General features: G+C 44.5%; 1 protein-coding gene across 1 annotated transcript; it reads left to right on the forward strand.

The window, feature by feature from the left end:
- The first annotated feature begins 8,166 nt into the window (after nucleotides 1–8,166).
- LOC125547735 (E3 ubiquitin-protein ligase ATL6-like) lies at nucleotides 8,167–9,540 on the forward strand. The gene has a single exon (XM_048711528.2). The coding sequence runs from the start codon at nucleotides 8,371–8,373 to the stop codon at nucleotides 9,427–9,429; it is 1,059 nt and encodes a 352-aa protein (XP_048567485.2). The 5' UTR covers nucleotides 8,167–8,370; the 3' UTR covers nucleotides 9,430–9,540.
- Nucleotides 9,541–13,262: the final 3,722 nt, after the last annotated feature.

Here is a 13,262-nt window from a genome sequence, read left to right on the forward strand (position 1 = left end):
TGGAATACTCAAGGCACACGATTAGTCCCCAAATGCGTTGTCATCAATCACCAAAACACTTAGGGATAAATATGCCCTTACAGAACAGAAGTTTCCTCTTGTTACGGTGCAAGCTCTTTCGCGGGGAATATCCGATCACACACCCTTGTTCGTGGACTCAGGGGAGCCGAACCACGTGGGAAATAAAAACACCTTTTCATTCGAGATGGCCTGGTTTGAACGCGAGGGGTTCTTGGACCTGATTGCCAGGGAATGGGCTAGGGGTGCAGGAGGTAGGACTGCGGTCGAGCGTTGGCAGAATAAGATTAGGAATTTGAGAAGTTTCTTACGGGGTTGGGATAAGCACCTCAGTGGGATGTATAAGATTGAAAAGGATAGGCTCCTTTCTCTTATACAGGCCCTGGACATAAAGGCCGAATCCATGATTTTGCTGCCAGCTGAGCTTCAGGTTAAAACTGAGGCGGAGAAGAGGTTGAAAGAACTTCTCCACGAAGAAGAATTGAAGTGGGCTTTGCGGGCTAAGGTCCGCAAAGTGGTCCAAGGGGACGCGAATACTCAATTCTTTCATTTGATTGCTAATGGTAAGCACAGAAAGAAGTGAATCTTTCAACTTGAACAAGATGAGGGAACTATTTTAGGACAAGATAACCTAAAAACCTATATTACCGAGTATTATAGGCAGTTATTTGCACCTCCGCAGGATAATTGTGTGTCCCTCGATGAGTCCAGGACTGAGGATGTACCTCAACTATCGGCTGCCGATAATGATATTCTGGTCGCCCCGTTCTCAAAGAAGGAGGTGTTTGATGCTATTGCACAGATGAAAAACAATAAGGCTCCCGGACCGGATGGATTCCCGGTCGAGTTCTATAAAAAGTGCTGGCACATTATTAAGGGGAATTTGTTACCTATGTTTCATGATCTGTTCTCTGGACAGCTTCACTTATTTCACTTGAATTTTGGAACTATCACATTGCTACCTAAGAAAACGGATGCTGTGAGAATTGAGCAGTTCAGGCTGATCTGCCTCCTCAATGTTAGTTTCAAAATTTTCACCAAGGTCGGGACTAATAGGCTCACACAGATTGCGCATTCTGTGGTGCAACAATCCCAAACTGCTTTCATGCTGGACAGAAACATCCTTGAAGGGGTGGTCGTCCTTCATGAAACGCTCCATGAAATCCATTCCAAAAAATTAGATGGAGTAATTTTTAAGGTGGATTTCGAGAAAGTGTACGATAAGGTCAGATGGCCATTCCTCCAACAGGCATTGTGTATGAAAGGTTTTGATGAAGCCTGGCGCCGACAGGTTGAATCATTTACGCAAAAAGGGAGTGTGGGAATTAAAGTGAATGACGATATAGGTCATTACTTCCAGACACATAAAGGCCTAAGACAAGGAGATCCGATGTCCCCTATCCTGTTTAACATTGTGGTGGATATGTTAGCAATTTTGATAGGAAGGGCTAAGGAGAATGGTCAAGTAGGTGGCTTGGTACCTCATCTCGTTGATGGAGGTGTATCCATCCTTCAGTACGCTGATGATACAATCATCTTTATGGAGCATGACTTGGCCAAGGCGAGAAATATGAAGCTGGTGTTATGCCTTTTTGAACAATTGACCGGGTTAAAGATTAACTTTCATAAGAGCGAGTTGTTCTGCTTTGGTAGAGCCAAAGAAGAACAGGAGGCTTATAGGCAATTGTTTGGGTGCGAGTTGGGGGATTTACCTTTCTCTTACCTAGGTATTCCAATCCACCATCGTAGGCTGACAAACAGAGAATGGAAGTGCATCGAGGACCGATTTGAGAAGAAACTGAGTTGCTGGGAGGGTAAGCTCATGTCATACGGAGGCCGATTAATTCTGATAAATTCGGTGCTCACGAGTATGCCTATATTTCTCTTATCGTTCTTTGAGGTCCCAGTTGGTGTTAGGAAAAGACTGGACTTCTATCGATCGCGTTTCTTTTGGCAGGGTGATGAACTTAAAAGAAAATACCGGCTTGCTAAATGGGATATCATCTGTAGACCGAAAGACCAAGGGGGTCTTGGTATTGAGAATCTTGAGGTTAAGAACAGATGCCTTCTTAGTAAGTGGCTGTGGAAGCTCTCATCTGAGACTGATGCCATGTGGGCGCAAATCCTTCGCAGCAAGTACCTCCAGACAAAAACTTTGTCCCAGGTCACAGTCAGGCCGACTGACTCGCCTTTTTGGAAAGGACTGATGAAAGTCAAACAATCCTTGTTTAATAGAACGAAGTTTGTTATTGGAAACGGCGCTAGTACGCGCTTCTGGGAGGATACTTGGCTCGCCGAGACACCCTTGGCCATTCAATATCCGTCTTTGTATCGTATTGTTCAACGACGTGAGGTGTTCGTTGCAACGGTATTTCAATCTATCACTACTAGGGAAAAGGCTAGCAGCAGCGCGGGTTTTAGGCCTATCAGCGGCGCGGGTGCCCGCGCTACCAATAAGGCGCTACAGCTAACTCTTAGTAGTAGCGCTGCTTGTACCCGCGCTACCACTATTGACTATAGCAGCAGCGCTTTTCAGGAACGCGCTGCTATTACTTAGCTGTAGCGATTTCCCGGTCCAGCGCTACTGTTATATCTTTCACCATTTCCCATTCCGGCTTTGATAAACTGCAATTTCCAGATACTAGGTACTACTAGATATCAATTTCATAAAGCATTATAGGTACTAGGTAGTACTCCCTCGGTTCGAAATTACTCGTCGTGGTTTTAGTTCAAATTTGAACTCAAACCACGACGAGTAATTTGGAACCGAGGGAGTACTAGATAACAATTTCATATACATTGTTGAGGAAATCGTTAACTGGTAGCTTCTCGGTTGGCTAGCGAGTAGGGGATTAATCGGCTAATCGGCAAGTTAATCGGCCATTTAATCAATTAATCGGACGATTTTTTGGTTTATCGGCTACTCGGTGACCCTATGAGTAGGGATTAATCGGCAAGTTAACTGGTTAATCAGATGAATTCTTGAACAGGGTTCATATATACTCAACATGCATCCTCAAGCAGTACAAGGTGACATCGACGACAATCATCATATTTAGTTCTAGATGATATCGACGACGATCATCATATGTAGTTCTACATGATATCGACGACGATCATCATATGTAGTTCTAGATGATATAGCCACACACACACACATATGTAGTTCTAGATGATATCGACGACGATCATCATCCTCAAGCCTGGGCGGTGGGTGTTCCTGATAGTAATTAGGATGGCCTGTCCAGCACGAAGATTCTTGCCAACGAGGAATCTCTTCCACCCAACCGAGTTCAAGTGTGTGCGACCATCTGTGCCCATGCAGTAAGTACATGTGGTGACGGAGCCCCTTGCGGTAAGGTGTAGTCCAACTGAGCCTTCTTCATCAGGCTCGATACCACAACTCACAGATAGGTTCTTTGGCAATCTCTGAATAAGAAAAACATATCAATTAATAAATAGCCTCACACATACTCTTGCAAATATATTTCTATTAAGTCTAGATTTCTACACTATCAAAAGACACAGTACTACGCATTTGTACTAATTAATCATGAATTCTACTAAAGTATATATATATGGATTATCTACACTATTAATAGTTCCTTGGATTCTACACTAATAAGCATGTGATCAGAATCTACACTAAAGTATATCATCGACTAGATTCCACAAAGCATATCATTGGACTCTACACTAAGCATATCATCGGATTCACTAAGCATATAATCGGATAATTTGCATTTGTAAGTATAACAATAAAGCATATATATATCATCAAATTACTACATGCAGTACGTATAACATACCATTTCATGCCGATCGACCATGGTACTTGTCAGGCGGGTTACGAATGGCACCCCGACAAAGTCATCACGTGGCGGAATTATGTCCCATAGGTTGCACACCTCCTCCTCGCTCAGCCTCATTCTTTGAGCTATGATGGCTTCATGAAGTGGGTTCTCATCATCTTCATTGAGTGGGTCCTCATTATCTTCATCATCTTTTTCATCTTCATCATCTTCCACCAGGTTGATATAAATGACAACCAGCTTGGGTCTTTCTGCTCTGAAGGAGAATCTGATCAACTCACCACCAGTAAGACGCATGCGAGCGAGGAAACGGGCCCATCCATCTCCTCCAATCTGCGACATATTGCGTCCTTTCTCGACCTCCATAGTGTACGGCCCCCCAGGAACCTCAAATGTCACAGTGTCTCCTGTTAGCTTGTTGAATTTCAACCTCACATTGCATGGGACGATCTGTGTAAGAAAAGCAAAATGACACAATGCAGTAATGCTAACACTAAAAATAAAATAGTTGTTACATTTCATCTAATTTCTTACCGCCGCATGACGAAAACTCGGATGGAAGTAGATGCCGAATAGCTTTCCAGTTGCAAGGCTGCTGGCGCACCTTCACTTGCACAGTCGACATAGTGGTGCCGGTGGTGGCGCCATTTTCCTAAAGCAATATGAGCAAAGGATTAACGATTCACTTCACAGGAAACAAGTGGCAAATTTAACTAAATTGGCACCTACATTTTGCCAAAAAAATAACTTATTACAAAAAAACTAAATTGAGCATACTAAATCAACTAGCATACTAAATCCACTAGCATACTAAATCAACTAAATCAACTAGCATACTAAATCCACTAGCATACTAAATCAACTAAATCAAAATGTTCTAAATCAACTAGCCTACTAAATCAACTAGCCTACTAAATAAACTAAATCAAAATGTTCTAAATCAACTAAATCAACTAGCCTACTAAATCAACTGAATCATATCAACTAAATCAAAATGTTACATATGAAAGCCTACTAAATCAAAATGTATCAAGGAGGAGGGACAAGGAGGGGCGACTCGAGGAGGGAGAAGATAGTAGGACGGAGGAGGAAGGCGGAGCGAGGAGGGGCCGGCCGGCGGCGAGTGGAGGGAGGACGGATCGAGGAGGAAGGCGGAGCGAGGAGGGGGCGGCCAGCGGCGAGTGGAGGGAGGACGGAGGAGGAGGCCGGTACCGAGTCCAGCGAGGAGGATGAGGCGACAGCGGCGCAGATCGGGGGAGGGGCGACGGGGGAGGACCGGCGGCGCGGGGGGTGAGGAGGAGACCGTGAGTGTGTGTGAGTGTGATCTGTGGATGAGGCTAGTGAGTGGGGGAGATGGAATGGAATAGCAGTAGCGCGCTATAGGTAAACGCGCTACTGCTAAACTACCTATCAGTAGCGCCTTTCGGCCTGAACGCGCTGCTGCTATGTGTCAGTATGTAAAATTAGACATAGACATAAAAAATACGCTGCTGCTACGTTACACTGAATGCGCTGAATGCTCATTGATTTTTGTAGTTAATTTAGCAGTAGCGATTATTGCCTGAATGCGCTGCTGCTACGTTACGTAGCAGTAGCGCTGTTTATTTTAACGCGCTGCTGCTATAACTGGCCTCGCGGCGGCGTCGTGGGAATGTTAGCCGTAGCGCTTCTTGGAGTGCACGCGCTACTGATAAACTTGTTTCAACAGCGAGTTTCCATGGCCCGCGCTACTGCTACTTAGCAGCAGCGCCTGATTTTAAAGCGCGCTGTTGGTAAGATTCTGTGTATAGGCTTTTTCCTAGTAGTGTATCCCCCTTAATATTCAGTTTAGACGGTCGCTAGCGGGCAATTGTTGGGAAGAATGGCTCCGTCTAGTTAGGAGACTGATGGAGGTTCAGCTTTCTCAACAACCCGATGCATTACGCTAGAAACTGACTAGGTCGGGAGTATTCACAGTTAAATCAATGTACATTGATGTTATTAATTCGAACTCCATTCCTACCTCCAAGAATGTTTGGGATGTCAAAGTTCCTTTGAAAATAAAAGTGTTTATGTGGTTTTGTCCGTAAACAAGTTATTTTAACCAAGGACAACTTGATAAAGCGTAATTGGACAGGACCTACTAGGTGTAGTTTTTGTGATCGGGATGAGACGATCAAACACCTCTTTCTTGATTGCCCGTTGGCCAAAGTCTTTTGGCGGATGGTCCACATTGCTTTTGATATTACTCTACTGAATTCTGTCAACACGTTATTTGGGACATGGCTTAATGGGATTGAGCCTGACTTAGCGAGACACATTCGGGTTGGAGTTTGCGCTTTGATGTGGACTATCTGGAATTGCAGAAATGATTTGGTTTTTAACAGAATAACGTATTCATTTTTTGCAGGTTATTTTCCGAGCCACGGCACTGATCCGTTCGTGGTCGCTACTCACTCCGATGGGGGCCAGGGAGCATTTGGTTACTGGATCTAGCCGCTGGGAGATGGTAGTTCGGGATATCTTCAACCGGTTTGGATGACAGTCATGTAATAGGATAGGCAATTAGTTCACCTATCTATCTTTAGCCAGCCGGTTGTGGCGTCTTTTCTTGACTAGTTTGTGTTTCTAGCCCTATTTGGCTCTGTGTGAGCTTGCTATCCTTTTTTTTCTATAGTTCGAGACTTCGGAACCTTGTTGAAACCTTTTTATTTGGTTAATAAAATGGTCGTACGCATCACCCTGATGCAGAGGCCGGGGAGCTCTCCCTTTTTGAAAAAAAATGCGAGCTCCCCTTTCCAAGACAGAATCAAGACTAATGAAATCACAAATCCCTTGTAACGACGTGTTTGACACAATGGTCACGCAATCGTGGGAATTTGTGGCGACAATTCTATATAGCGCTCATGCTAGCGCTCGCCCGGGGGTAGTGACCCTCATGTCCCATATGCTACCATGTGATAGTATATATTAACTACTTTATTATTCTAAGTATGTTCATATATCATTCTAAGTATATATACTATTTCATATACCATGGGATGGTAAAAGCGCCAAATAGGAGCTTCCGGTCTTATTTCAGCCGATACACGTACAGAAGAATAAAATAGGAATAAAATCCCGAGGGAGTGCCCAAAAATGACCAGAGGCTCCGGGAAGGGATACTCCTGAGTTAGTATTCCGCAAAAAAAAAAACATTCAGTGCAGTATAGACACTCTGCCAGTTGATCATGGGCTTGCACAGTAGCTCACCTGGTTCGTGTCCAGGCTCTACGACAGGGGCGGAGACAGGGAGGGGCGAGCAGGGGTCAGACCCCAATCGCTCGCCCCCCTCAACAATTTGTGTACGTACTGTGTACTGTATATATGCCTAATGGCCGGAACTAGTTGCATAATTAGCCCAGCCCATATATTCGCAATTAACTGAAACATCACCGAAGTAGAGTAGCCCATATAACCCAATAACCCATGTACGGTGGTTGTGGCTGCCTATTATTTTGCCACGCGCCAGTGTTAATCTACTCAGATCGATCGATTGATATGTGCGGGCGTAGGTGTGTGTGCTGCATATCTGCTAGGGCGTTCGCCGCCGCCGCCACAGTCGCCGCCGCTTGTCATCAGCGTGCCCTGCTAGGGGCTAGGGCGCTCGCCATTGCGGCATTGCCGCTGGCCGCTACTCGCTACGACAATAGCACCGTCCATTGATCTATGGCCTGCTGTCGAGCAGCGGGGAGGGCTAGACGCGGATCAAATACGGGTAGATGCCGGTGAGCAGAACAGATGCAGGTACACTACATGCTACTCCCTCTGCTCCGGCAACGTCTTATACTAGGAACGGAGGGAATATCCCACCGATCCAAAATAATTATAGTTTTACATTTGTCGAGTAATTTAAGAAAAAATGATAAGATCTACAAAAAAAATAGTACATAGCATGAATATTCTTTAAAAGGTTCTAACAAAACTAATTTGGTGTTCCAGACATTGGTATATTTTTCCACAAATTTGAAGAAGTTTGACCTAGGATAAACCTAAAACTCAAATTATTTTGGAACGATAGTAATAGGATTTTTTATAAATTACGAACTCAATCTACTTAATTAATGCTTCATCTAAAATAGTAAATTATTTTGGTAATTATGTGTCGTTTTTTATAGTAGTTAAAGATGAAGTGAAAGACAGCAACAACTGATGGGGTAAATATTTTTTTGAACCAATTGCTTGAACTTCAAGTTGCAACAATTTGTTGAGAATTATCATTTTTTTATAGTTACGAACCATAATTTTATGCTTGATAATCGACGCTAACATTGAGACTTAACATACGGTGATATAAAATCTTTTAAGTCAAATAGTGTTTCGTCCCCCTCATGTCTAAATCCTGGCTCCGCCCTTGCTCTACGACATTGTGCTTGTGCGAAGTTAAAGCACGTCGAATTAGTAATCACGCTCAACAACATTCAGCATAATAATCGATGATTCCCTACACTATGGCCAGCCTAAAAAAAATCGAGGAAGGACGGCCAATCCATTTGGGTCCAAAGTCAAAACACGCCACTACATGCCGCACCTCCTCGTTTGCCAGTTCAGTGGTTGTGGGCTTGTGGTTGTGGCGATGGGGGTGCGCGCGCATCTCCTCGTCGTCCTTTGCATCCTCGTCGCCGGCACAAGCACGGCTCAGCTTTTGCCGCCGCGCGGCCCGGCACCGCAGATGAAGCCACCGCCGTTCGGGCGCGCCATGACGATGATCATCACGGTGGTCGCCGTGGCCATCGGCGTTCTCTTCCTCCTGCTCTTCTTTTGCGCGTACGTCACCCAGTGCCGCCTCGTCGAGGACCACGGCGCGCCGCAGGAGGGTAGCGTCGCGCCGGGCGGGGTGTCCAGGCGGGGAAAGCGCGGGCTGGACCCGGCGGTGGTGGCGACGTTCCCGATCGTGCCGTACAGGGAGATCAAGGAGCACAAGATCGGCAGCGGCGCGCTGGAGTGCGCCGTGTGCCTGACGGAGTTCGAGGACGCCGACGACCTCCGGCTGCTGCCGCACTGCTCGCATGCGTTCCACACGGATTGCATCGACCCGTGGCTCGAGACACGGACGACGTGCCCTCTGTGCCGCGCCAACCTCGAGAAGCCACCGCCACCGGCTGCCATGCCAGCGCCCTCGCCGCCGCCGCACGCTGTCGTGGGGATACCGATCCGGGAGGAGACAGACAGCGACGTGGACGAGAGGAAGCAGGAGGCCGCAGAGCTGGAGAAGCTGCGCAGGGAGCGCCGGGCGGCGAGGCTGCTGAGGTCGCACTCGACGGGGCACTCGGCGGAGCAGTGCGACTGCGAGGACCACGAGAGGTTCACGCTGCGGCTGCCGCAGCACGTGAGGGAGGAGGTGCTCAGCAGGTGCTGCGCGAGGCCGTCTGTGGAGAGCCTGAGCGGAGGAGGGTGCGCTGTGGGAGAAAGAGGAGGCAGCTTCCGTGATGCCCGAGGAGCCAGCGGCGGCGGCGACTGCAGCAGCGGCGAGCGGCGGTGGCAGACGCTCCTGGCCAGGACGATGCCATGGGCCCGAGCCGGGTCGACGCGGAAGGTGCGGGATGACGTCGCGGCCTCCACGACGGCCGCGCGGCCATGACCCAGACGACGTCGACGCCGGAACATTTCGTGTGCTCTTTCCGTTGACTCTGATGGTGTGTATTTTCTTTTGTAAGTTCCGTTTGGTGCGGTGTGGGAGGCAATTCGATCAGAGGAGCAGCGTATACGTGGTGGTTGTGCTTTGTGATGGGTTAATGCTTGGTCGGGTGTCCGTCCGTTGCTCTCGGTCAAACCTTTTTTTTAAACACAGTATAAACGCAAGCGCTCGTATAAATGCGCATACACTCACCCCTATAAACACATACACGCATATCTTATCCCTATGAACATCTCCGAAAGATTGAGCCGGCATATCATCTTGAGATTTATGAAGTCACCATAAACGTCTCGTAGTCAACGGGAACGTCTCCTCCCATTGAAAACGTATTGCCGGAAATCTTGAAATAAATTCAGAATAAATGTGAGCATCAGGATTTGAACCCTGATGTGCTGGGATACTAGTGTTCATCTAATCATTCCAACCAAATGTTAGTTCGCTCTTTCGGTCAACCTTCGTTTCAATGAAATATTCATGTACGTAGACATGAGTATAAACAATGCATATGGAAAAGTTTCTTGTGCTGAAAAAATCAGTGGAGAAGAACGTGCATGTGGCATGAATATGGCCGTTCCTGACCGTGAGTAGGTATCATTTTAGCATCGTTTGGCTAGCGTATATCCAGTGGTACTTGTTTTCTCAACCTGATTGTGATTTGCCTTTTTATCTCAAGCTTCGAATGGAAATTGAGTTTGAAATTTCAATATAAAAGACTTATAGCATGATGTTTGAATGGGTGGATTTTATCCTCCAAAATGGAGTGTAGAAGATATCCTTAGATATTTGTGTCTCAATCACGTTAACAACCCTTGGTCGGATCATGGGTGCTGCGATTTGTGCAGTGCTCAAAATGTTTACGAAGTGTTTCAAAAAATATTTAGGAAGTGCTCAAAAAAAGTTTACGCAACTTTGAACAAATTTTAATGGCACTCAAAAAAATAAACATCAAAAAATGTTCACATGTTTCAAAAACATGTGACATTTACAAAAAATAATTATCTAATGTTTCGAAAAAATGTTCATGACTTCGAAAAATATATTATATGATGTAAAAATATCGCATAATTCCGAAAAATATTCCATATCATTTATAAAAATGTATTTGACATTTCAAAAATGTTCATGTGTTTCAAAAATATGTTTTGCATTATTTACATATAAAATAAAAATATATTCACCTATTTAAAAGTGATGTTTTGTATCATTCAAATATGTTTCATTGACTGCAAGGTTTTTGTATGTAACTTACCAAGCAGACCGTTTGGTATTAAAAAATGTTCAACATTTATTTTATAAATGTATAACACATATTCAGAAATATATTCAACATATGTATTTGATAAAAGAAGAATCACGTATTAAAAAAATGTTCAATGTGTATAAAAAATGTTGCGCATGTATACCAAAAAGAACAATATGTATATAAACAATAGCCATGTGTTGTAAAAAGCAAAAATAAGAAAATTAATGAAGAAATACATAAAGCTGGAGGAAAAACCATAAAGGAAACACATAATCAAACAAGAAAAAAAACCACTGAAAAAACTAGTCAAAACTACCGGATAAACAAACAGGTAAAAAACCACACGAAAAACTGGTCAAAACCACCACAGAAGCAAACAGGAAAAAAACACATGGAAGTATTGGTTAAAAACTACCCTGAAAATTGCTCCCCCGGTACCCCGTATTGGGCCGGCCAATCTGCCTCCTGCAAGAGGCGAAACCTACTTAGGACTCGCAACGGAGGAAATATAGCTTCTGGTAGTGGGGTCCCTCCATTATATTTTTTATATGTTTTTTTTTACTTTTTGTTCTACAATGTAGGGCCTTTCCTATTTGACCGTTGAAGATCCCAAGTACTTGCGTGTGGAGTGTTATTTGTAGGGACTCAACGGGCAAGTACGTGGGATCTACAACGATCAAGGGTCAAGTATAATTGACCCTTCTTCCAAGGAGGCAATGGCATGACGGAAACATTAGCACTTGCCCTTGGATGTGGTGATTGACCTAGAGTGCCAAGGAGTGGTCAATCATATTCTTAGCGATACATGTGGACGGTGTGCAAGCATCATTAAGAAGATCAATCATACGTCGAGGAAGATAGCTCGTTGTTCCTTCATCTTCAAAGGAAGAGAAACTAATCTCGACGCACATAGCCTCGCTAAACACGCTCTAGGCTTTTCTTTAGGATGACATGTGTGGTCCCTTAATATTCCAGACCTAAGTTGCATCCCATGAACTTGTTACTTGATCAATAAAATTGAGTGTGTTAAGAGTACAAAAAACTGTGGGGTCTCTTCTCCTTCTTCTACCGTTAGAAGACTTTGGGAGTAGATCCGTGTTGCCAGATTGTCTCCAGCAAGAAATGTCCCGCTACGGCGGGAAACCGAGCGAGAAGCAAAGGGTCCGACAAAAAAAGGGAATGGTGCATTGTGGGGTGGGGTTTTTGTGTTGAGCCCGTGTGTTGGAGATAACATGGCGGATAGTCCGAAATACAACATTTCTGCCTCATATATGGTCTGAATTTTTGGGAGCCTGGACTGTGCGCCTGCTGACCGCCCGTTTGATGTCCGAACACGGCCATATGTATGAGGAGAAATGAGGTTTGACCTTGAAGATGATCTTAATCATTTGTTCAATTCATTTATGTATGCATTGTAGCCCGTAGCAACACACATGCGTTCTGCTACTGACTATAGGGTACATGTGCACCAATTCTCCAGGTAAATGATGAGTATAGGAGTAGATCCCTATGTGTAAATTGCTCTGCGGTTGAATTGTTAGGTGAAGATTGTTTGTATATTTGTTTCTTTTTTAATATTGTACAAAATAACACATAACCAAAGTTATATAATTTAATTGAGAGTATGCTTTCGTTATAAGAAACTTTTAGATTTAGGGTCCCATTTGCATTTTGCACTAGGGCCCCGGATTCTTGGAGACGGCCCTGATTGATGCCTGCCAAAAGAGGAGGAGTCATGGCCATGAATGATCCAAAGTTTAATTCGGAGGAGAGGAGGCCACCGACATACTTATCCTATATAAATGAGGCCAAAGCCTTGCAAAACGAGAAATTCTGGACACATGTCGCGACCCAATGATCTAAGGAATTTCACCTACCGGGTGGGCATGGACCTAGGTAAAGGTTGTGTCATTGTGTCTCACTACCAAGTAAATCGGTGTGAATACCATATCACTACGAGGCACTGATGAAGTTACTCACAACATATATAAAAGGTTGCAAAGTGATGAGAGTACCCTCTCCTCAAATCAGACTACTGGATTAGCTTTTGCATCTCTAACCGCAATCATTGATTGCCCTTAGTTTCTGTGCAAAAAGTCGTAGAAAGCACATGAGCACATCTTGTGTGTATTTGTGTGTGCATGCATGTGTGGTGTTATTTGTGCAAAGTGTGTCTACTCGTGCTCTTTGTAATATAGAAAGTTGTACTAGTACATAAAGATCCTAACCTATGTTCGTTGGTTGTTGACTACCAAGAAAAGGGTAGAATAGCAACAATGAGGAAGCATACCACCCAAAGAAAAACATGAAAAATATTAACCTGAGCTAACAAACATTTAGAGTTGTGCAGGCATTACCAGCCAGAACCTGAGGTGAAGATATTGATACTCGTATACCTTAAATACGGATCGTTTGGCATGCATGCTGGCATTAGATATCACTTGAGTATCTGGGAACGACAACTAGCCATGCCAAAAATGTTTGTCATTAGGCAAGTTTTCATACAGTAATCGTCCACATATATGTTACAAAA

The sequence above is a fragment of the Triticum urartu genome, chromosome 3A (genome assembly GCF_056163025.1).
Source record: "Triticum urartu cultivar PI428250 chromosome 3A, HENAU_Tu73, whole genome shotgun sequence".
Taxonomy (NCBI): Eukaryota; Viridiplantae; Streptophyta; class Magnoliopsida; order Poales; family Poaceae; genus Triticum; species Triticum urartu.